Source organism: Rhinoderma darwinii, chromosome 4 (assembly GCF_050947455.1).
Source record: "Rhinoderma darwinii isolate aRhiDar2 chromosome 4, aRhiDar2.hap1, whole genome shotgun sequence".
In the NCBI taxonomy this organism is placed as follows: Eukaryota; Metazoa; Chordata; class Amphibia; order Anura; family Rhinodermatidae; genus Rhinoderma; species Rhinoderma darwinii.
This window is the reverse complement of record NC_134690.1, coordinates 196,677,835-196,703,726: the sequence shown is the minus strand read 5'-3', so window position 1 is coordinate 196,703,726 and position 25,892 is coordinate 196,677,835. Positions and strand designations below refer to the sequence as shown.

Here is a 25,892-nt window from a genome sequence, read left to right as displayed (position 1 = left end):
GGCACCGTTGATGCTTGGCGTGGCTGATGACACAGGACATGGCAGACGACACCGGACGTGGCAGATGACACAGGATGTGGCAGATGACACTGGATGTGGCAGATGACACTGGATGTGGCAGAACTCCAACACGACTCCAACACTAGACTTTAGTTCAGGAACAAACACAGTTACTAGATACAGTATACGGGAAGCAGGATACAGGAACACTGGGAACAGGATGCAACTAAGGGACCATTTGCTTAAGGAACATAGGAAGACTACAACAACACTCAGCCAAGGAGTGGAAGTGCAGAGCTCTTTTTATAGTCCAGGATGATCTGGGGATTGGCTAGGGAACTTTTTACATGCGCGCGCTGTCCCTTTGAGTCCGGGGACGAGCGCGCGCACCCTAACAGACACTGCAGAGCAGTATGGCCGCGTGTGCTGGCGTCTAAGGTGAGAGAGACCCCAGCAAGAAGACAGGTCTGCGGTCGCAGGCACCAGGAGGTGAGAGAAGGCGGCAGTCCGCGACCGCAGCCGTTACAACTGGTATAGTGCCAAGGGACTGGTGCAGGGCAAATGTGGTGCCTATTTTCAAAAAGGGCTCTAGGTCTTCGTAGAAGCCTAGACAGAGGGGCCGCTATGGATATAGTGTTTTTGGACTTTGGAAAGGCATTTGACACTGTCCCTCATAGACGTCTAATGGGTAAATTAAGGACTATAGGTTTATAAAGTATAGTTTGTAATTGGATTGAAAAATTGTCTCAAGGATCGTATCTAGAGAGTTGTGGTCAATGATTCCTACTCTGAATGGTCACCGGTTATAAGTGGTGTACCCCAATGTTCAGTGCTGGGACCACTATTATTCAACACATTTATTAATAATATAGAGGATGGAATTAATAGCACTATTTCTATTTTTGCAGATGACACCGAGCTATGTAATATAGTTCAGTCTATAGAAGATGTTCATAAATTACAAGCCAATTTGGACATACACTTGGCAAATGAGGTTTAATGTAGATAAATGTAAAGTTATGCATCATATGTCCTCGGGGGAGCTATACTGGGGGAGTCACTTGTTGAGAAGGATCAGGATGTACTTATAGATCATAGACTAAATAACAGTATGCAATGTCAATCAGCTGCTTCTAAGGCCAGCAAGATATTGTCGTGTATTAAAAGAGGCATGGACTCGCGGGACAGGGATGTAATATTACCACTTTACAAAGCATTAGTGAAGCCTCATCTAGAATATGAATTTCAGTTCTGGGCTCCAGGTCATAGAAAGGATGCCCTGGAGTTGGAATAAATACAAAGAAGAGCAAAGAAGCTAATAAGGGGCACAGAGAATCTAAGTTATGAGGAAAGATTAAAATAACTAAACCTATTTAGCCTTGTAAAGAAGCGACTAAGGGGGGGACATGATTAACTTATATAAATATATGAATGCCCAATACAAGAAATATAGTGAAAACCTGTTCCATGTAAAACCCCCTCAAAAGACATGGGGGGCACTCCCTCCGTCTGGAGAAAAGAAGGCTCAACCTGAAGAGGCGACAAGCCTTCTTTACTGTGAGAACTGTGAATCTATGGAATAGTCTACCACAGGAGCTAGTCACAGCAGGGACAGTAGATGGCTTTAAAAAGGCTTAGATAATTTCCTAGAACGAAAAAATATTAGCTCCTATGTCAATGTGTAGAAATTTAGTTTCATCCCTTCCCTTTTTCCTATCCCTTGGTTGAATTTGATGGACATGTGTCTTTTTTTAACCAAACTAATTATGTAATGATGTAACTGTGTAACAATCCATTTAACTACAATGAATTTACAGGTCAAATCTATTAAATCGCCATTACAAATTTGAGCAGCGAAAGTAATAATCAAACAAGGATGAGAAGGGAAGGGAGATTGTGTATATGGGGAGGGGGGTTTGTTGAGTCCTAGCAGGATTGAAAGGCTGAGTAAATAGGTCATGATCTCCTGACAGAGAAAGGTTGGTATAACATACAGTCTAAGTGGGTTGTCTTGGAGCAGGTCGGTCAGATAACCGTATATGTGTATTTCAGAAGTCAGACCATGGAAGCCATAGTTCTGTAAATTTATTGTGTTTCCTAACTTCCTAGTACGTAGTTTGAATTATTCTTCCACTGCTGTTTATTTACTGATGCAATTTTCCTGGTCCCGGCATTCAGCCTGTTTAAAGTATCACATTCTACAAGTAAACACTTCATCCTTGGTATTTCTATTTAATAGCAGTAATACTTGCTATATGACACCTATTTACTCCAATGGTGCTCCTGTTGCAAGGATTCTTGTACTGACTATCAATACCACAGATTTAGAGCAAGAGCTGTTTGTTTGTCCGCAAACTGCAAAATAGGACCAGTTAGAGCAGTGGCTATAACTTAAAAAGGAGCACGAGCGATCCATATGAGTAGTAGGCTCTGTCTGAGAAACACTTGAATTAGTTGTCTGGTTTAGAACACCCATTGTCACCCTTTTATAGAAATCTGTATTAATAGAGGGTAGTTCCGTGTTCAAGGACTATTAGACAGGGAAAAGAGTTACTACAAAGAGTGTCTCTCACTCTGGAGGACCTATCATATCCTTGTATTACACAGACTACCTGTTGTTTCAATGGGCAAGGTGTAATGAGGAATTTGTCCTAAGGTGGCGCTGCAGGGAACTTGAACACTTTGCCTACAGATTACAGCTAATTGTTGGTGGTACCAGGAGCATCAATTATTCCTTAAAATACACAGACATCACCTAATCATCACACAGATGTATAATTCGGCATATATTCTGCCACCTAGCCTTGTACTGCAGGTGCCCAAATCTTGCCTCGTACTGTACAGAAAGATTTCTTCAAAAATATTCTTTACAATAACAAAAGCTGTTTAGCAGAATCTTTATTGATGTCTATTAGAACTAGATACCAACATTTTTCATGTACCTTGATCCTTTATTCTGACAGATTAATTTTCAAATAAAAAACAAGGAAATGTTGCAGAAATGTTTTGTATAGTATTGGTCTTGAAATTTATTTATTCAGTAATTGGTAGCATGTATGGAATGTGTGACTACTTCACATTTATTTTCATGAAAGTAAGATGGGTGCGACTAGTAAAATACTGGTTATGGTAATATAAGTTGTATGGATCTCATGGACATCTGTCCAAAGCTTGAAATGGCCAGGTTATGCATTGACAATGGAGTTGTCCTTAAAGTGTTAGATGTATTAAATCATGGCTTTGTTGGTTATATCGACACACTTTCCTTTCTCCAATGGATGTTAAAGTCATAAATCAGAAAACTGAATCTGATACGTCATTTATTGGAAAGGTTATAAAAGTTGATATAATAAGAGAAAAGTTTCATTATCTGTAAAAGGATTTTTCTTTTTAAAAACAGATATGAGGAAATTATTAGCTATTTTAGCAGTCATTCTATATATATGCTCCGACTAATATGAATTAGTACAGGATAAGAAAGTATAGTCAGTGACTTTGCATGTGTTGCATTGTGATATTGCTATAAAAGTGGAAATTATAACTGATATCATGGTTGGCTTACAGCAGTAAGAGGCTGCAAAGCTTTCCAAACATACATATCAAATTCTGGGTCTGGAACTAAATGAACTTATTCTGTAGAGACAGACATCATCATATTCTGCATAGACTCATGTAATAAATCAGTAGCACTTGAGTAATGTGTTTCTAGTTAGTATCTAATAAAACCTGTTGTAGCATGAGGATGTGCGAATAGCGTGCATAGTGACACTATTGTCACTACAGCTACGCTCACTGTGTTAAGTAATCTCACAGACGCTGCTTTCCACAACTGCACAGTTCAAAATGTATAGTAGTAAAAGGTAGATACATTATTCTTTTTACATTAGTGTTGTAGTGTTATTTTGTTATACCCTTACTATACATGGGTATTTTTACAGCAGTCTGGGGGTGAGTCTTTCTATAAATGAAATATATATAGTTTCAATGTATGAGAGTATAGTCTTCTATGTTCCATTTTCACTACTTCCTTTTAAAGATCTATCTATCTATCATCTATCTATCTATCTATCTATCTATCTATCTATCTATCTATCTATCTATCTATCTATCTATCTATCTATCTATCTATCTATCTATCTATCTATCTATCTATCTATCTATCTATCTATCTATCATCATCTATCATCTATCTATCTATCTATCTATCTATCTATCTATCTATCTATCTATCTATCTATCTATCTATCTATCTATCTATCTATCTATCTATCTATCTATCTATCTATCTATCTATCTATCTATCTATCTATCTATCTATCTATCTATCTATCTATCTATCTATCTATCTATCTATCTATCTATCATCTACAGTGAAAGCAATAAGTATTTGATCCCTTTCTGATTTTGTAAGTTTGCCCACTGTCAAAGACATGAACAGTCTAGAATTTTTAGGCTAGGTTAATTTTACCAGTGAGAGATAGATTATATTTAAAAAAAAAATGAAAATCACATTGTCAAAATTATATATATTTATTTGCATTGTGCACAGAGAAATAAGTATTTGATCCTTTTGGCAAACAAGACTTAATACTTGGTGGCAAAACCCTTGTTGGCAAGCACAGCAGTCAGACGTTTTTTTTGTAGTTGATGATGAGGTTTGCACACATGTTAGATGGAATTTTGGCCCACTCCTCTTTGCAGATCATCTGTAAATCATTAAGATTTCGAGGCTGTCGCTTGGCAACTCGGATCTTCAGCTCCCTCCATAAGTTTTCGATGGGATTAAGGTCTGGAGACTGGCTAGGCCACTCCATGACCTTAATGTGCTTCTTTTTGAGCCACTCCTTTGTTGCCTTGGCTGTATGTTTCGGGTCATTGTCGTGCTGGAAGACCCAGCCACGAGCCATTTTTAATGTCCTGGTGGAGGGAAGGAGGTTGTCACTCAGGATTTGACGGTACATGGCTCCATCCATTCTACCATTGATGCGGTGAAGTAGTCCTGTGCTCTTAGCAGAGAAACACCCCCAAAACATAATTTTTCCACCTCCATGCTTGACAGTGGGGACGGTGTTCTTTGGGTCATAGGCAGCATTTCTCTTCCTCCAAACACGGCGAGTTGAGTTAATGCCAAAGTGCTCAATTTTAGTCTCATCTGACCACAGCACCTTCTCCCAATCACTCTCAGAATCATCCAGATGTTCATTTGCAGACTTCAGACGGGCCTGTACATGTGCCTTCTTGAGCAGGGGGACCTTACGGGCACTGCAGGATTTGAATCCATTACGGCGTAATGTGTTACCAATGGTTTTCTTGGTGACTGTGGTCCCAGCTGCCTTGAGATCATTAACAAGTTCCCCCCGTGTAGTTTTCGGCTGAGCTCTCACCTTCCTCAGGATCAAGGATACCCCACGAGGTGAGATTTTGCATGGAGCCCCAGATCGATGTCGATTGATAGTCATTTTGTATGTCTTCCATTTTCTTACTATTGCACCAACAGTTGTCTCCTTCTCACCCAGCGTCTTACTTATGGTTTTGTAGCCCATTCCAGCCTTGTGCAGGTCTATGATCTTGTCCCTGACATCCTTAGAAAGCTCTTTGGTCTTGCCCATGTTGTAGAGGTTAGAGTCAGACTGATTAATTGAGTCTGTGGACAGGAGTCTTTTATAGAGGTGACCATGTAAGACAGCTGTCTTTAATGCAGGCACCAAGTTGATTTGGAGCGTGTAACTGGTCTGGAGGAGGCTGAACTCTTAATGGTTGGTAGGGGATCAAATACTTATTTCTCTGTGCACAATGCAAATAAATATCAATAATTTTGACTATGTGATTTTCTGTTTTTTTTTTTAAATATAATCTATCTCTCACTGGTAAAATTAACCTAGCCTAAAAATTCTAGACTGTTCATGTCTTTGACAGTGGGCAAACTTACAAAATCAGCAAGGGATCAAATACTTATTTCCTTCACTGTATCTATCTATCTATCTATCTATCTATCTATCTATCTATCTATCTATCTATCTATCTATCTATCTATCTATCTATCTATCTATCTATCTATCTATCTCTCTCTCTCTCTCTCTCTCTCTCTCTCTCTCTGTCTGTCTGTCTATCTATCTATCTATCTATCTATCTATCTATCTATCTATCTATCTATCTATCTATCTATCTATCTATCTATCTATCTATCTATCTATCTATCTATCTATCTATCTATTCAATTCAATTCAAAGAAGCTTTATTGGCAGGACCAAATACATATTAGCATTGCCAAAGCAAGTAAGAAGTAAGGGAATGAGGGATAGGGACTGAGGGATTGGGGGATAGGGACACATCTAGGGTCGGGGTTATACAAGTCCATGGCATATCATGTCTCTCTCAGTCTATGGCATGCAGTGACATATTGTGCCGCTGTGTCCACTGTGGTTTCCTCTTCACCCAGCAGGATGTAGAGTTTCTCTTCCTCTTCCATGGAGCTGAAGTCCGGTAAGAGATCAGAGAGTCTCCTGAAGTGAGTGTCCCTCACTGCTGAGTATTTGGAGCAGTGTAGCAGGAAGTGGGCCTCATCCTCCACGCCCTCCTGGTTGCACTGTTGGCACAGTCGGCTCTCCCTGGGCTTGTAGTTTTGTCTGTGGCGCCCGGATTCGATGAGCAGGTTGTGGGCGCTCAGTCTGTAGCGGCTCAGGATCTGTCTGTCTCTGGGGTTTGGCAGTTTCTCCAGATATGGCGCCAGTTTATATTCTCACTGTAGACTCCGGTATATTGTCAGTTTCTGGGATGTCTTTATGTCGTTCCTCCAGTCACTGATATACTCCTCTTGGCCTTTGTTTATTGTCTCCTTGATTTCGGCTTTTGTGAGGCCGCGCTGAGTGACATTTTCTTCAGGCCGGGTCAGGATGAGATGTTCTGGGCGGCCTGGTTTACCTGGGACCCCTTGGTGTAGCAAGGCTTTATGGTGATAGGAACTTTGCCTGCTGCTATGTAGATAGGCCCAGAATGATAGCACCCTCTTCTGGATTGTGAGGTGTAGTGGGAATCTGCCCAGTTCTGCCCGACAGGCACTATTTGTGGTACTCCGATGGACTTGGAGAAGGATGTTTGCAGAATTCTAGGTGGAAAATCTCTGTTGGGCTGGAATCCCACCTTGACCAGTCTGGGTATGTGTCCGGACCCCAGACTTCACTGGCATACAGGAGGATTGGGGAGATGATGGAGTCAAAGATTTTCAGCCAGACCGTCACTGGTGGTTTGAGATGATAGAGTTTTCTTCTGATGGCATAGAAGGTTTTGCACGCCTTGTCTTTCAGTATCTCTATGGCTTGTTTAAAGCTTCTTGATTGGTTGATTTCTAGGCCCAGGTAAGTGTACCTGTCGGTCGCTGTGAGTGTGGCGTTATTTAGTGTGAAGGTCGGGTGCCTGGGGGATTTTGAGTTTCTCTTCTGGAACACCATGATGTTGGTTTTCTTTGCATTGATGGGTAGTGCCCACGTGGAGCTGAATTTTTCTAGGATTTGCAGGTTGTCTTGGAGACCTTTCTCGGTTGGTGATAGCAACAGAAGGTCATCTGCATACAACAGAAATGTCACCTGGGTGTCATGGAGGGCGAGACCTGGTGCTGAGGAGGATTCCAGAGCTGTGGCCAGTTCATTGATGTAGATGTTGAAGAGCGTTGGACTGAGGCTGCAGCCTTGTCTGACTCCTCGGCTCTGCTGGAAATCAGCCGTTCTTCTCCCGTTCACCTTCACGCTGCATCTGTTCTCTATCTATCTATCTATCTATCTATCTATCTATCTATCTATCTATCTATCTATCTATCTATCTATCTATCTATCTATCTATCTATCTATCTATCTATCTATCTATCTATAATCCAAATACAATGTCAGCCGCACAGCCTTGTGAATCATGGATGGGTGCCGACCTGCCCAGGTCAGGGCTAACAGACCTGCTGTAGTAGAATCCAAAAATCAGGCAGCACTCCAAGGAATAACCAAAATAGAAAAAGGTGCTTTATTGGTCCATATACACACACGACGTTTCAGCTCAACACAGGAGCCTTTCTGAAGGCTGCATATTTTTCATCGATCTTTTCAATTGTATGTCCATATGTGTTCTTTATGAACCTCTAAGGCAAAGGACTTAAATTGTTTTCCCATAATCTATTGGAAAATTGTATAAAAAAATGTGCCATACAAAGTGCTTAGCGCATAGCTCTAGCCAAAATTCAAGCTTCCTAGTACATCTAAATACCTATGAGCAGGTACTGTGTGTGCTGTTTTTGTGTTTGAAGTTTAGAAATTTGCTATATATCTTGACGATCCTAATAGAAGGACTGCTTGGTTCCCCAGTCTCCAGGCCTTTATCTTGCCTCCTACTCTCTTACCATTTTTCTATTGTCACAGTGCAAGTTGCTTCTGATTGTCACACACCAGAGCCCATGAAATGCTGAATTGTGACGTCATTATGTGAAAGGTCCAGGAAGGGCTGCAGTGAAGCTTCTCCTATTACAATGTTGGCAGAAATAGATGGATTACAGGACTTGAGAATCGTCACTCAGTCCACAGGGCTGCACCTTGCTACCCTCCTATCTCCTCTCTCTCTGTCTCTGCCAGTCACAATTGAAGTTCCTTCTGATAGTCAGCATCCCAATCCAAAAAACTGCAAAACTGTTACTGTGTTAAAAGTCCTGGGAGGGCTTGTGTGCAGAAACGTATGAATGGTCATCGAGGAGCTTCACTAAGTAACACCTAATAAAAACAGGTTTTATGCAGGGTTTTCACCAAACAAACAGAACGATTACAGTTATTAGCCTGTGGCAAATATCCTGGTGTTTTTTGTTACATTTTCTAGAAATCTCAATACTAGATTTAAGCAAAAATGACCATACAGTGGACAAATAGTAGCACACCGCAATACTAATATTGTGCCATAAAGTGCACAAACTATACCACCAAACCGTGTCCAAATTTCAAAGCCAAAAATTATTGCCACCATATATTGCTCACATATTAGTGACACACGGTGTGCAACTAATACCATCATATAGTACTACAGTAAGAGTACCATAGAGTGCCTAAATAACAGGGCCATGCAGTGCCCAAATAACCAGGTTATACAGTGTGTAAATATATCCCTAAAGAGCGACCAAATGAATTACCTGGGTGACAATGTCTATTGATGCTACTGCCGCAGCTTATTGTAATCAGGTTACATTTTGTTAGCCGAACATGTTTATGGGGGGTTTGGAGACGGAATGCGTGTGTATGGCCAGCTTTATACTTGCAACTTTGTGTAAAAGACATACAATGTGCTATGATATCTGCTGTAGTGAATGAGCTTCCATGTAATCCACTACAACTGGAAGATGCAGTATGTTATACTGTACATACCATGTGTATGTAATAATAAAAAACATATAAAGCAATGCCATTTAAGAGCTATGACATAATATAGTAGATCCTGTGTAATATAATGTAAGCTTTGCTGATGACATATCTTCAATTATTAAATGATGTCATCATTAACTTTATAAATGACATTTGGTGAGAATAAATGAACAAAACCCCATACTTCCTTTAATTTATAATGTATTATTAATGCTGTTTCCTTGCAAACCCTAAATGTTTGAGAAATCAACTTCGTCCTACAGTGAGAATTAAAATGAATTGACATTTGTTGACAATGAAGCTCTTGGCCTCTCACAGGAAGCATATGTCATGTTTATAGTGCATTTTACTTTTTCTGAAAAGTTCCTTTGTGTATATCTCGGGTGTTTGCTGCTGAGTCATATTCTTTTTTATAAAATATGTAGCCAATTTTCGTGACATTTGAAAGTGACTTCATGGTTAACAAGCATTTATTCAAATTAGTATTTTGCCTGCAGTACAACCCACTGATCGGGGAAATGATGACAACAGTACAAATATACGTAAATAGTTTTTTGCTTGCTTTTGTACTTTAGATATGTTTGATACAATTTTGACATATCTGCTTTTTACTTATGATGTTGACATGAGGAATTAACTTGGAATTACTGGAATTACAGCGGAAAGGCTGGTGGTTCATAGTGATGCTCATCACCATCGCTTCCATAACCAAGAGTGTTTTTATTTTCCGGCACTTTATGGCAATGATATGTGTATACTATACAATGGTTTTGTTTAGTCAATGTATACTACTGTTATTTGACACTGTATTGTGGTGTTATTTAAAGGGAAAACCATCATTTCTCATGTGAATTCTCAACTGTATTCATGATGTCTGTGATACAGCTGTCTCTGGTAGGTTTTAGAATAATATGAAAATTATTGGACAGAATATGCTTAAGCAACAAACCATGAATGCACTTTGTGGCAACTGCAAAACGACATAGTCCTGTGCATTCTGCTTTTGTTACTGGACCTTCCGTAGACTGTTTTATGTAGATGACACAAGGCTATTGTGAATCAATCCTCTCTGCCTCTTCCTGCTGTGTGCTGAAGTCTGTTTACTGCCTGTGAAATGCATGCTGCTGCGCAGAACTGTCTGCAGCATTTTCTGTGCCTTTTCCTGTGTCTTAGGTCTGTATCTGTGGCTCTCCAACATCCTGCTCACAGTATATGGCTGAACCTACTCACCATAAGAATTGTATTGACAAGAGCTAATGTCAGTGTTTTCGACTGTCAATAGAGTGGACAGAAGCTGAATTATTCTGTTTTAAGCTAAAAAAAAAAAGTTAGAGGTTGCAAGTGGGAATATAGAAGAACACTATTATAATGTGTACTATGTTAGGTGGAAGTGGGGATGATGTTGTGTGTTTTCATAGAGTTTTTCTTTCAGCACAGCTTTGTGCTATTACTTAGTATGGCAATTCTAGTCTCCATTTTCCTCCTTTAACCCCTTTGTGACCACCAATATGCCTTTTCACGGCAGTCACTAAGGGGCCTTAGGCTAGGTCGTTGTCTTTTCACAGCGGCCTAGTCTAAGTCCTGCACGGTTATCACGTGCAGGCTGGAGCGGGTGCTCGGCTGTCTGATGGCAGCCGGGCTCCTGCTCCAATGGCCGCAATCGAAGTTTACTTCAATCGCAGCCGTTTAACCCGTTAAATTCTGCGGTCAATAGTGACCACTGCATTTAAATCATATGCAGAGGGAGGGAGCTCCCTCTCTCACCCATCGGTGGCCTGCAAATAGAATCGTGGGCCTCCGATGGGGTGCCATGGCAGCCAGGTCTGCCCTGGCTGTATGCCTATTGGGACGTGCCAGAGGCACGTCCTAATAGATTGCCTGTCAGTTTTACACTGACAGGCAATAATGCTTTGGTATACTAAGTATACCAAAGCATTATAGCAGCGATCTGAAGATCACCCAGTGAAGTCCCCTAATGGGACAAACAAATAAGTAATATATATGAAATAAAGGTTATTAATAAAGATTACAAGAAAAACAAAAATTGTTTTATTTAGTAAAAGTGTAAAAAATTTAATAAAAGTACACATCGCCGTGACCGTAATGACCCAAACAATAAAGTTAACATGTAATTTAAACTGCAAGGTGAACACGTAAAAATAAACCTGCAAAAAACAACAGCGAAATGTCAATTTTTTTCCATTGCCCCCAAAAAGTCATATCTATCTATCTATCTATCTATCTATCTATCTATCTATCTATCTATCTATCTATCTATCTATCTATCTATCTATCTATCTATCTATCTATCTATCTATCTATCTATCTATCTATCTCATATCTATCTATCTATCTATCTCTCTCTCTCTCTATCTATCTATCTATCTATCTATCTATCTATCTATCTATCTATCTATCTATCTATCTATCTATCTATCTATCTATCTATCTATCTATCTATCTATCTATCTATCTATCTATCTATCTATCTATCCATCCATCCAGTTGTGTCTCTGAGCTGCCATTACACTGGGGACTGCATTGCATGAGGTCAGAGGTAGAGTATACATCTGTATTTCAATGACAATAGGTGATTGTTGAGCAGATTGTCAGTTTTATGACCTAGTGCTCTATTTCTTGAAAAGAAGCATCTGGATTATTTTCTGGTAAAATGATCATGTGTGAGCGAAAGACAGATTACGTTTCACTGAGGAAAGACAATGGGCCTATTAAGGGCAGCCTATGGTGTTTTACAACATACATTTTCAATTACGCTGACTCAGAGTACAGCAGACATTTAGTTCACGATCCAGTAAATGCTGAGCCCATTTGTCATCCCCTATGTGAGAAAACTCCAATGTTATTGAAAACTCTGCTCATAAACTTCTGGGCACTAGTTTCCCTTGTTAGATTAATTTATAAACCTTTAGAACACACTATAGAACAGAAAGAAAGCACCTATAGCCTACAAGTCAATTGCAATTGGATTGTTAAAGGGATTTTCCATTTTTATGTAAATGGAGCTTCATCATTATAAAATTAAAAAGCTTTGACACTTTTCAATGTTTTTCTCACCATTTTCAAGATCTCCTTTTGCTGTTAGTGGATGTAACTAGTCTTGATACATGCATAGGCTTAAACTCTGTTCAGACCTATTCCTGGTCACAGTTGAGCTTTGAACAACAGAAACAGAAATCTTTTTCCTGTCTTACATATTTGTTCCATTTTACCTACACTGACATTTTGTATCCACCTGCAGTCCAGACTGTTTAGCTCACTACTGCATTCCGCTCCTAGCTGTAAGGACTAGGTCATCATGGGCTTTCAACCTTTGGCTATAAAAAAAGATTTATTTCATTCACTGACAGCTAACAGGGGTGAGGAATTGAAACGCAAAGTATATTAGGAAGTTTCAGAACTTTTCATTCTATAATGAGCGAGCTTTATTTACATAAAACCATAAAACCCTTTTAACAACTTAGTTTCTAATGACAGATTTTTTTTTACAGTATAAGACCTGCTTAAATATTTCATGAATGCCAAATTGAATCAGCTATTGGATGAGCAAATAAATGTTGACAAATATTTGCAACATAGGAGATTATTTTCCTCAAAGACATTCCATTATTTGCTACATGTACTATATCTACCCTTTTAATGTTCAGCCTTTTGATAATAAAAAATATATTAGATTTGGGTAAAATCTGAAAGTGGATGAGTCATCAGACTATGCGGCCCTATTTAAGGGCAGCATAGTGTGGGCACAGATTTGCTGTCCTATCAGCCAAAACATCACAAAAAATATTGTTCCCTTATAGGCTAATAGGAGCGATCACAGAATACCCTTGACTCATATAATTATAAGTCCGGTTTATTCATGAGGAGATCGCTCCCCTGCCCCCCTCACGGTGATTGACGGACTGCTGCGTATGCAGATACACATCAGCCAGCTGTCAATCATGACCGAGAAGGGCGGGTTGAAGTGGAGGACGAACTCCTCTCATAAATACATAGGACTCATAACTATGGTTTCGGTGTATTCGGCGTATAATTGGAGTACAGACCTGGCCCCATAATAAGCTGCCTTTATACATGGCAGCATAGTCTGATGACAGATCCACTTTAAACCAGTTTAGGCATTGTGAATCACTAATGAACATCATCCAATATTCATGAATTAAAAAGTAACATCTTTATTCTATAAAAGGGACAATTCTTCTCTTATTAAATCACTTTAATCTACCGTATATTGTTCTGATGTAATAGTATCTTATTGATTCATATATCATCGGCCGATATTGCAGTTTTTAACAAAATCAAAATTAGACCAATGGACTACTATTATTATTATTAATTATTGATAATGATAGAACTATTTTGATTTTACTATTAAAGGGTTTTTCAAATGCTGGGGTGTTAAATAGTGAAGAAGTGGCCTTAAGCACGGACCCCCACTAATACCCAAAGCAGTCCACACACTTGGTAAACTTCTGATTTTGGACATTGTAAATTTAGACAAGGCAGTCAGAAGATGCGTCAAATTCATTAAAGTGGTGTTCTCTGTATCGTAAATTTGACGCATCTTGCTAAACATGTTAGATACTTTTCTGTTTCTTATACCATCTCTTGGCTTAGTTTGTGCCAAAATTTTAATGTACGTCTTCGCATTATGCCATGCCTATTCCCCCACTCTACCTTGTCAACGAGCACAACACAAAAAGTGTCTGAAACAGTTAATAAATGTGGAGCACAGCATGTATACCAGAATTCTGGCTAGATTTCATCCAGAATTCTGGTGCATGTTTAATAGTAAATCTACGCATTTGGTCCACAAAAAGAACTGCAGATTTGGTCATCAATCCCTTGAAGCCAATGAGCATTATAGGTCTATACAAGTTTGAAAAGTCCTTTAAACTGAGTTATATTAAGGATTCTCTTGAATCAAGACACTTGATATTCAGTTATTCTTGCTACCTGAAAGCCCAGAATAATGTTGCCAATCTTATGTGTATGGGGCCCTCTCTTCTACTCCACAACATCATATTTCTGAGATAATGAGCATCAGGCACATTGGATTTCATGTGTCTGGCATCAACTTGTCTTTCTCTGCCTTTTCTTTTATTTTGTTATGTGTGTGTAACATATTGTATCTATAATAGTTCTGCATGTCCTATTACTCATTACAAATGGCTAAACAATACTACATTGCAAAATCAACTAAATTTGAAATGAGAAAACGTCAAAACGCACAATGTAGCAGAATTCATGTGGGGGCCAAACAATAACTTAGTATTTGTGTTTCCTGGGACTACGTAAATCACTTGCACATTGTTCTATCAACGCACAGAGGATTGTATCATTGCTAAAATCTTTGAGGTCAGATATCCATTTTCTGATCAAGTCAACCCAGTAATTGAAAGCAATTATTAGCAATTATTTATGGTGTTCTTGGTTGCAATTGTGGATTAAACCAAATGTTTATGTCAATGTGCTGTCAAGTTCATAGATAATTACAATAGATTTGTTGAAGTCTTGCCATGTACGAGGATGCAACAGTATGTCTCGTTCAAGAGACTTGTATATTTGTCTTAGATCCAAGCATCAAATATCTTTTAAAGACCTCTTTAGGATGGAAAAGTATATATTTCTGTTGCTAAGGATAAAGCAGCCATATTTCCTTGGTTTTATGGGGCACCAATGTATGTTTCTGTTATAGCAAACATTTAACTTGGCAAATATATGCTTTAAAAGAAAAGACAAACTGCTTAAAGATCTGGGTAGGAATTATCTAAGTTATACCAAGGAAATAGTATTATTCTACTATGAGCTACACCACAAGTTGTGACTATACTACAAGGACCTAACTAAAGTGTATTTTACAAAACTAGCTTAATGTCAATAATGAAATGTGCCAAATGTGAAGCTGTTATTAAAATATGCAATTTTTCTTATTAGCATATGTACGTTTTTTCCTGACATATATATATTTTTTATAGAGCGCGGATCTCCACGAAACTTAGTGACTAAGGACATTACAGATACTACCATTGGAGCCTCATGGACGGCAGCTCCTGGAATGGTTCGGGGTTATAGAGTTTCATGGAAATCCCTGTTTGATGATGAGTCAGGAGAGAAGAATGTACCTGGTGATGTAACAAATGCAGTCTTGGATAACCTTAAACCAGAGACAAAGTATCAAATCTCAGTTTTTGCTGACTATAAAAGTGGTGAAGGACCTCCCCTTGAAGGAGAAGCTACTACAGAAGGTAACGCTCTATACTTTATATAGATAAAAAGAAGTTGATACACATTGTCACACTTTTATTACATGAAAGGCCGTGTTCTCTAACCAGTTGCTTAGACGTCACATGTACCTCTCAGGCTGCCTATATGTGGCCCACTAGCTTTTTGGGGCTCAAGATACTATTATTCAGTAGTGGCACTAGGGAGGTCATCACATTATTAGAAGTAGGTACAAGGGTCAATATCATATCAACACTAGACAAAAAGTCATATCATTCCATTAAACTTTAATCGTTTTTCTTCCCCTTCGAATATTCAATGTAGCTCAATTCCATCTGTATCTATAGTATTTGATAGTGGCTCACCAACTGCAAAAGTTTCCAGACCTCTGATGCAATGTACAATTAACAAAACTGTTCCCTTTACAAGTGAAAGTATAAAATACACAAAACACATACAGGTATTCAGCCGTCATTTGTCTTTCCTTTGATCGCAAAACTTACCAGCATGTTCTTCATTCATTAGTACAATGGACGATAATGAGCTTGACTAATATTGATAAGTAGGTATCTAAACTAAGTTGCGCATGGCATTCATCAAATAATGATACTATCACTAATCACATGGAAAATATAATTCCATGGTATGTTGTATCCGAGAAAGTGCTTTTTTCTTATATTTTCTTATGTTTTTATATACATTAACATTACGTGCTCTAAAATAAATATTATGCTTTCATGGGTATAAACCATCTAGAAAATGAGTTAATAAAACCAATATCTGTGGACGATTGGATGTAACAAATCATGTAAATGCTGTGCAGATCAGAATACTGAATTTAAGGAACATGTTAGAATATTGATTATAGAGATGTGGACAGTCATTTCTTTGTGCTGACCGTCAGGGGTCCCTGGAGGCTGGACGCCACAATCAAACATTGATCACCTACCCTCAGGATAGGCAATTAATGTTTCCATCCTGTGGAACCTTTTCAATTAATGTCTGTGCTATCAGTTGTTTGCATTAGATATCTCTGCACTATTGTAGCATCCATAATATGTAATTCAAATAGTGTTGGGTAGCCAGGCTTGACAAAAATCCCATTGAGATGGATCGAAACGTTGCCTGCCTGTGGGGTGATTAAAGCACATCACCTTTTTCACCTATTGCCTTGGAGTGCTGTCTCTTTATTTGAATTATTATATATATATCTATATCTAGATAGAGAGAAATGTAGAGCGTAGTAACGGCACCAGGACTTCAAGATGGATGAAAGCAAAAGTGGATTTATTTCACCTCAACACAGCAACGTTTCGGTTCAACAGGAACCTTTCTCAAGCCATGAGAAAGGTTCCTGTTGAACCGAAACGTTGCTGTGTTGAGGTGAAATAAATCCACTTTTGCTTTCATCCATCTTGAAGTCCTGGTGCCGTTACTACGCTCTACATTTCTCTCTATCTGGATATTGGGGAATTGATTCACCCCCAGGTAACGAGCACATGGCCTGATTTGTTGCATTTGGAGTGCTGTGTTCATCCACCCTGGACTATATCTATATCTATATATATATATATATATATATATATATATATACATATATCTATCTATCTATATATATATATATATATATATCCATATCTATATAGATATATATATATATATATATATATATATATATATATATATAGATATATATATAAATATATCTATAGATATATAGATATATATATAATTATATATATATATATATATATATATATATATATATATATATATATATCTATATATAGATATATAGGTACACAAAAAATGTCAACCGCACAGTCCAGGTCTCATAAAAATGAGGGTGCAAGCCTGCCAGGGATACGGCCACAGTCTCCCAAGGTATATATCTTTCAAAAAACAGGCAGCACTCAAAAAGTTGTAGCAAAATTAGAAATGGTGCTTTATTCCATCAATCCAATACAGGTACGTTTCAGCTCTTCAATAGAGCCTTTTTCAAGCGTGAAAAAGGCTCTATTGTAGAGCTGAAACGTTGCTGTATTGGATTGATGGAATAAAGGACCTTTTCTAATTTTGCTCCAACTTTTTGAGTGCCGCCTGTTTTTTGAAAGATATATATATATATATATATATATGTATATATATATATATATATATATATATATATATATATATATATATACAGTGAAGGAAATAAGTATTTGATCCCTTGCTGAGTTTGTAAGTTTGCCCACTGTCAAAGACATGAACAGTCTAGAATTTTTAGACTAGGTTAATTTTACCAGTGAGAGATAGATTATATATATAAAAAAAAAAAGAAAATCACATTGTCAAAATTATATATATTTATTTGCATTGTGCACAGAGAAATAAGTATTTGATCCCCTACCAACCATTAAGAGTTCAGCCTCCTCCAGACCAGTTAAACGCTCCATATTAACTTGGTGCCTGCATTAAAGACAGCTGTCTTACATGGTCACCTGTATAAAAGACTCCTGTCCACAGACTCAATTAATCAGTCTGACTCTAACCTCTACAACATGGGCAAGACCAAAGAGCTTTCTAAGGATGTTAGGGACAAGATCATAGACCTGCACAAGGCTGGAATGGGCTACAAAACCATAAGTAAGACGCTGGGTGAGAAGGAGACAACTGTTGGTGTAATAGTAAGAAAATGGAAGACATACAAAATGACTGTCAATCGACATCGATCTGGGGCTCCATGCAAAATCTCACCTCGTGGGGTATCCTTGATCCTGAGGAAGGTGAGAGCTCAGCCGAAAACTACACGGGGGGAACTTGTTAATGATCTCAAGGCAGCTGGGACCACAGTCACCAAGAAAACCATTGGTAACACATTACGCCGTAATGGATTAAAATCCTGCAGTGCCCGCAAGGTCCCCCTGCTCAAGAAGGCACATGTACAGGCCCGTCTGAAGTTTGCAAATGAACATCTGGATGATTCTGAGAGTGATTGGGAGAAGGTGCTGTGGTCAGATGAGACTAAAATTTAGCTCTTTGGCATTAACTCAACTCGCCGTGTTTGGAGGAAGAGAAATGCTGCCTATGACCCAAAGAACACCGTCCCCACTGTCAAGCATGGAGGTGGAAGCATTATGTTTTGGGGGTGTTTCTCTGCTAAGGGCACAGGACTACTTCACTGCATCAATGGGAGAATGGATGGAGCCATGTACCGGCAAATCCTGAGTGACAACCTCCTTCCCTCCACCAGGACATTAAAAATGGCTCGTGGCTGGGTCTTCCAGCACGACAATGACCCGAAACATACAGCCAAGGCAACAAAGGAGTGGCTCAAAAAGAAGCACATTAAGGTCATGGAGTGGCCTAGCCAGTCTCCAGACCTTAATCCCATCGAAAACTTATGGAGGGAGCTGAAGATCCGAGTTGCCAAGCGACAGCCTCGAAATCTTAATGATTTACAGATGATCTGCAAAGAGGAGTGGGCCAAAATTCCATCTAACATGTGTGCAAACCTCATCATCAACTACAAAAAATGTCTGACTGCTGTGCTTGCCAACAAGGGTTTTGCCACCAAGTATTAAGTCTTGTTTGCCAAAGGGATCAAATACTTATTTCTCTGTGCACAATGCAAATAAATATATATAATTTTGACAATGTGATTTTCTTTTTTTTTTATATGTAATCTATCTCTCACTGGTAAAATTAACCTATCCTAAAAATTCTAGACTGTTCATGTCTTTGACAGTGGGCAAACTTACAAAATCAGCAAGGGATCAAATACTTATTTCCTTCACTGTATATATATATATATATATATATATATATATATATATATATATATATATATATATCTATATATATATCTATATGTATCTTTATACATATAGATATAGATATATCCACACACACACACACACACATATATATATATATATATATTTATGTATATATATAGGCCATCCCAATTTTTGGTTTTTCTTTCTGTTACGGGACACAGTTACAAAATTAAATTCAGCTGGGTCTTTCTAGTGAAAGTTATTTAACCTTGAGTATAGACTGTGTACAAGTTTGATGGTTCATGATACACTGTATGACATCATCCATAAAGGAATGTGAGAACGTAGAGACATATTTAGTGTAGAAATATAGAATTATGTCACTGGAGAACCTTTATTCATTTAATAGGTCTTCCATACTTACTATGTACAATAAACATATTTAAGCTGTAACACATTTTCCATATCATCTAGGCTTCATGACAGCACCAGCGCAGCTGTTCATATTGCATCACCTTAGACATCCCGTTTTAACTTGAGTGTGTTCCGCTTATACACTGATATGTAGATATGCCTATTTTCATACATAAAATCCTAAGAATTTCAGGAAATTCTCCCAGAGACATCTGTTAATAGATTTCCCAAGTGTTTTTCTTTCCAATTTCAAAGACATATGGGAAACATGTGGATGATTTATTAAATCTCCTGTATTTATCATATTTATTTTCTGGTGGAAATGTTTTTCTTCTTCATCTGTATATGGGCTATGGGCTGCTAGTTTCTAATGATTACCATGATATACAATCATTCGTTAAATCAATCCATAAAGTGAATACAGTATACATTTATACAGCATAGGTTTTGTTTATTTAGCAGTATGTTTCACTTATAAAATCCTTTTTCATCTACAATTCCCTGCAGCCAAAAGCATCACTAATAACTATATGGCCCCATAGCATAACTTGGAATTGGGCCCCACTCCACCTCCATGGAGTAGTTGAACTTGAAGTCCCGGGGGCCCTAAGGCAAAATCTGTAACTGGGCCACTAACTATGACAGGCTATTCCTCATATGGGACAGATAAACCTGTTGGGCCCCCCTGGCTACAGGGCCCGGGTGCGACTCTAAGCCCTTGGGTCCGGCTGTAGTAAGTGAAGTCAGGACTTGATTATTTTGGTCTCCATATCCCTTTTGTCTTTTCCTCATTTATTTTATTTCCCAGTGATCTGCCTTTCCTTTTCTACTACCCAACTCCATTCTTCCCATCCCCCATCCACAACGATCATTAACTTTGATTAAAGATGAGCCTCCCGCTCGGCCCCATAGCAGCTTTTTTGCTTGCTACCTAGTAGTTACGCCTTTGCTTGGTAGTATCGGAATGGTTCCATAGCTAAGTGCTACTGTTCCAATAATTTCATTAGATTGGGGAATTGATAGTTAAGCAAACGTCTACTATATTTGATAAACTTAACTTAGTATTGTATGAATAAATATTATAAAAATCTTATATCGTGCAAACGTTGGGTTTCCTGACGCGGTGCTGTGGTAATGATGGGCAGGCTCATGTAAAATATATTTTTATTAGGCACCGGTAGAGGCTCAGTGTCATGTTTCAGTACTGATTTCCCCTATTTGTAGTAGCGACAATCTGGAGTCATGATATCATCTCTTCCCAGGACTACATATGTAATAATTGTGAAAATAAAATATCATGGCTTAGTTTAGCTATTCAGACACTGGCATTTTTTGAGTTATCTGTGCACCTTATCATTGTACCCTTAAAAGTAGCCTAACAATTTAGCTTTATTTAGAGAGATTCATTTGATATTCTGACAAACTCTTATTTACTATAAACAGTATCACCGAATGCCAAGAAACTCAGAGTGACTGATGAGACAGAAACGACAATGAAAGTTATATGGCAACCTGCTCCAGGAAATGTGGTGAATTACCGTGTTATTTATCGACCACAAACTGGTGGAAGACAAATGGTTGCTAAATTACCACCTACAGCCACTTCTACTGTATTAAAGAGGCTTCAGCCCAGGACCACCTATGATATCACAGTCGTCCCAGTATACAGATCAGGGGATGGAAAAGCAAGGCAAGGAGAGGGAACGACAGGTATGGTTTCATAAAACATTTCTCTTGAATTATGTCTTTACCTGTACTTTCTAATCATGTTGATGTTGAAAATGATATGTTACCATCTAATGCCTCTCATACATAGATTTATAATATTCAGTCATGTTTAGAAATTTAGGAGCATTTTCGAAGCCTTTTCATCTTTCTATCTATCACATGATTAGAAAGGAATGAAAACCAGGATTGACTGAAATGCTGTTTAATTATTGACAGCAATAATATACATGACATTTAATGAATGAGGGGCCATAGTTTTATATATCCATGTTGTAAAAAAATTCAACGAAAGATTTACTTTACAATAACTCAGTAAAACTGTCCGAGACACATTTTAATATTTAACTCCCTTGGGTAATAAAATGTGCTATTTATAATCCATGGAAACAGTAATGGAAAGTTTGTTACATTTCAGAATGGAAATGGTGTCTGTAGAAAGTAACTATATACAATGATATATAAAATTAGTTTTTTTTTTAACATAGACATTTTCTTTGCCAGTGAAGTGATTGCCAGGAAAGATTATTTTTCCCTATGTAACATAAGTGGCCAATTCTGCAATGGAATATTTTGTTAAGCTTCCTACATGTGAACATAAATATTCTATACTTCCACAGCCAGTGTACATCAGACAGTCTTCATTTTAATATAAGATCAACTTGGTCTGCAATTACTAGTCTCAACTGCTGACCTATCTCATGAAGGTTACCTGCTGCCAAAAGTAGGTAGTGGGCCATCAGCTTTCATCCACTAAATCCGACATTCAACCTGTCATGGTTAAAATAGATTAGATCAGAGTGTCTCAGCTATAGTCCCCAAGTAGTCACACCAGGGTATGTTCTCTATAGGTCATCCTTTAATGAACAATCCCATAAAACCTGACCTTTTCTAAGGAGCCTTGAGGACTAGAGTTGAAAAATACTGCGTTTTCCTGGCTTTCATATCTATCATCTATCTATCTATCTATCTATCTATCTATCTATCTATCTATCTATCTATCTATCTATCTATCTATCTATCTATCTATCTATCTATCTATCTATCTATCTCTCTCTCTCTCTCTCTCTGTCTCTCTCTCTCTCTCTCTCTCTCTCTATCTATCTATCTATCTATCTGTCTCCATCCGTCTGTCCGTTTGTCTATCTATCATGAAAACACACGTTTGGATTAATTTTATTAATGACTTGTACTTTTTTCTTTAATTTAGCTTCCCCTTTTAAACCGCCAAGAAACTTGAAAACATCAGATCCAACTATGTCAACATTCAGAGTGACATGGGAACCTGCTCCTGGAGAAGTTAAAGGATATAAAATTACCTTTTATCCATTAGGAAATGAAGAGAAACTAGGGGAAATGGTAGTTGGTCCATATGATAATACTATTGTTTTGGAAGAACTCAGGTAGGAAAATAATGCCTAATTTTCATAATCGTATGAGGATATTATACATTTTATATATTTTAATATTTTATGCTTTGTCTGTATTTGTATTAAATACCAGGAGAGGGAAGCTCGCCAAATTCCAAACAATGTCCCCTCTCACTCCACTCACAGCCACAGTCCTTTGTCAATGAACAGAGAATGGCAAAGTGTTATTTTAGTGTAGTCTGTCAGTAGATGCAATTGGTGACAATTATTAAAAACTATTAGTGCTATGAAAATTGGAGGAATTATGGCGTCAATTCACCCCCCTTCAGTTTCAACAGAAGTTGACCCTTAGGGCTTGTGTGCTCAATCCACGATAGCAGCCAGGAAGCAAACCCGCTATTATTAAAACATTTAGACAAGATTGAAGGGACTGTTGTACTTTTTCTTATGCTGCCTGATAGATGGCTAATGCCAAGGCTGCTAGGTTGTCATGTTGTCGTGACTAGCACAGGCTTTAGCTATGGCCTTGTAGAGGACATTTGGGATCTCTAAAATTATGGCATTCAGATAGTGTCAGTAAAACCTACTCAGAAAAGTTGTCGTACGCGTGTATGTCCTAGAGCTGAATTTTCTGCCCCCCAAGTTACAACTTATTTTATTTCTTGTTGCCCATGGTGTTCACAAAAGTCTCCACCAACAACAAAGTGATAGCCTGTATAATTCATTACATAAACCTTCTCTAGGTATCTCATCCGTGTGTTACCAGGTTTCTGTATGTGGTATTTTTTGGTTATCAGATCACTTATTGCTAATAATTGATAAAAATAGTCAAAACTTAAGTTTTTTCAATTATTAAGAAGAGTTTCCTTTATCTTAGCCCAATGGGCCAAGTATCAAGTTTCAGTTTAGCAATGACTTATTATTACGCACTTTTTGCATCTTCATCAATTATATCTTTTTTTAATAAAAAAAAAAGCTAATTTGAAAAAACATTACCCTAAACAAAATAATAATTTTTCGTGCAAATAGTAAATAACATATAAACAGACATTTCTAAAAAAAACTTATAAGTCTTGTTCCTGCCATGTAACTTGAGCTTGTCCGTCCAATGGTCCACTTGAAGTTTTCAAGCTCTTTGACATGTAATACTATTTAAATATAAACAAGTATATTTATTTCTAGCATGAGTTAATTCATAAATAAGCAGTCTTATTCAAGCATGTGTTACATTAATAATGAATAGACGGGACTTTCTTAAATGATCACTAACTTATAAACAAAATTTGCATACACCAATAGTGCAAGCGAATATGAGAAACATTGTAATATATCTTATTAGAGAAAAATGCCTTTTTCTCTACTTATCAGACTCCCCCCTCCCAACTGTTTACTACCTCAAGATAATACGGATTATTAGCTCACTGAGGGATCAGGTAACAACTGGCCAAAGAAATCTATGAAGAGAATAGGGGGAAGAGGGAGCAGGACACACAGATGCTGCTGCCACTTCTATTAAGTGCTATATCTCACTCCAGTGCTGGATTCACAGCAACACAGCTCATGATGCTGCTACATCATCTCTTCCATGTTGCTTCTGTTTCTGAAGGTGTGCTACAAAGAGATTGGGGAGCAGGATGTTCTCTTCCTTATGTATGCAATGTATGGCAGACTTGATAACAATTAAGCTCCACCCACTAGCTCAGAAAAAATGGAGAATTAGAGATAGAGCATGCAGAGGGAAAGCTGTGCAGGATACAAGTAATATAAAGGCCAGTAATAGTGTTGTTCCAGCTTATTCTGAAAAGTCACTTGAAAGGTTAGGTACGCTTTAAGTGATAAATTCGCATAGGAGTAGGACATTTCAAATCAGAAGCAATTCTAAATGCAGTCACAAGTCAGAGGAGACCTTTTTAGCATATTTAGCATGTTCCTCATTTACCAAAATGTTTCCCATCTTTATCACATGTGGCTGAAATCCACCCATGGCCTCCAGCAGTCCAGGTGTACAGTAGATAGACTTTTAGGGATAAAGAGCTTAAGAAGAGGAAACCTGTTAGAAGAGGAAACTAAGCATTTTAATCAATATAATGATAAGGCCAAATTCCCCCACAAAAACTCCCCTTTATCAATCCAACAAAATCCATAGCTGTATGTAAATCTCTTATCTACTGCATTCCATCCCCTAATTTAAGCATACATCCTCCAAACTTAGCCCATAGCTGGGAGCCATCTTTCATAACTGTTCTGGCTTTTTGGGTGGAGCTTTCCTGACCACGCCCCTATTTTAATAATTGTTTGTAACCACAACACTTAGGTATGTTAGGAGACAAAACTGTGAGGTCTCTGAGACAGGAAGTGATGTCATTTGATTCACTGATGTAGACAGGAAGTGATGTCATTTGATTCAGGAAGACATCATTGGTACCAGGAGTAGATATACACTGGAAAATGACTGCTATAATGTTATATGGCATGTTGTATTACAAGTCAAACGTTTTGTCCCTGCTTAATCCCAAAAATGTAAGATTTTCACAGTGCTCCTGGAACTATAGCAGTAACTGAATTTTTATCTTATAAGTTCAACCATTTCTTCTCCTGCTTTCACTTTCTGGAACAGGAAAAATCTGTCACCGGGTCACGTAAAAGGATCCTTAGACCTCATTTTACCTCTCTTACCCCTCCCTCCCTGACTGTCAGTCACATAGAGAACCTCCCTCCCCCTCTCCCATTCCTCTCACTCAGTTTGGCAAAACCTACATTTGTACAGTGCGCAACATGATCTGGTATCTGTTTTTTTTTTTAACAAGGTGAGCAACAAAGATTACTGAAAAGCGTAGTTCAATAGTGACATCAGTGAGGAAGGAAATAATACAAATTTATAAAAGAATGTCTTGCCGTTGAAGAATATTTTCGATTCACTTGTTGAAGAACTATATTAAAAAAAAATGAGAAAATTAGCACAATTACTTAATATAAAGACTGTAATTTTGAATAAC

The 25,892-nt window shown here is 38.0% G+C and overlaps 1 protein-coding gene across 1 annotated transcript in view; it reads left to right on the top strand.

Moving 5' to 3' along the window:
* Positions 1-25,892, top strand: part of COL12A1 (collagen type XII alpha 1 chain) — a 150,054-nt gene that overhangs the window by 35,994 nt on the left and 88,168 nt on the right. Inside the window, exons 14-16 of the mRNA XM_075862036.1 lie at positions 15,380-15,649; positions 21,245-21,511; positions 22,737-22,929. Coding sequence (XP_075718151.1) covers positions 15,380-15,649; positions 21,245-21,511; positions 22,737-22,929 — 730 coding nt within the window. The remainder of the gene's footprint in view (positions 1-15,379; positions 15,650-21,244; positions 21,512-22,736; positions 22,930-25,892) is intronic.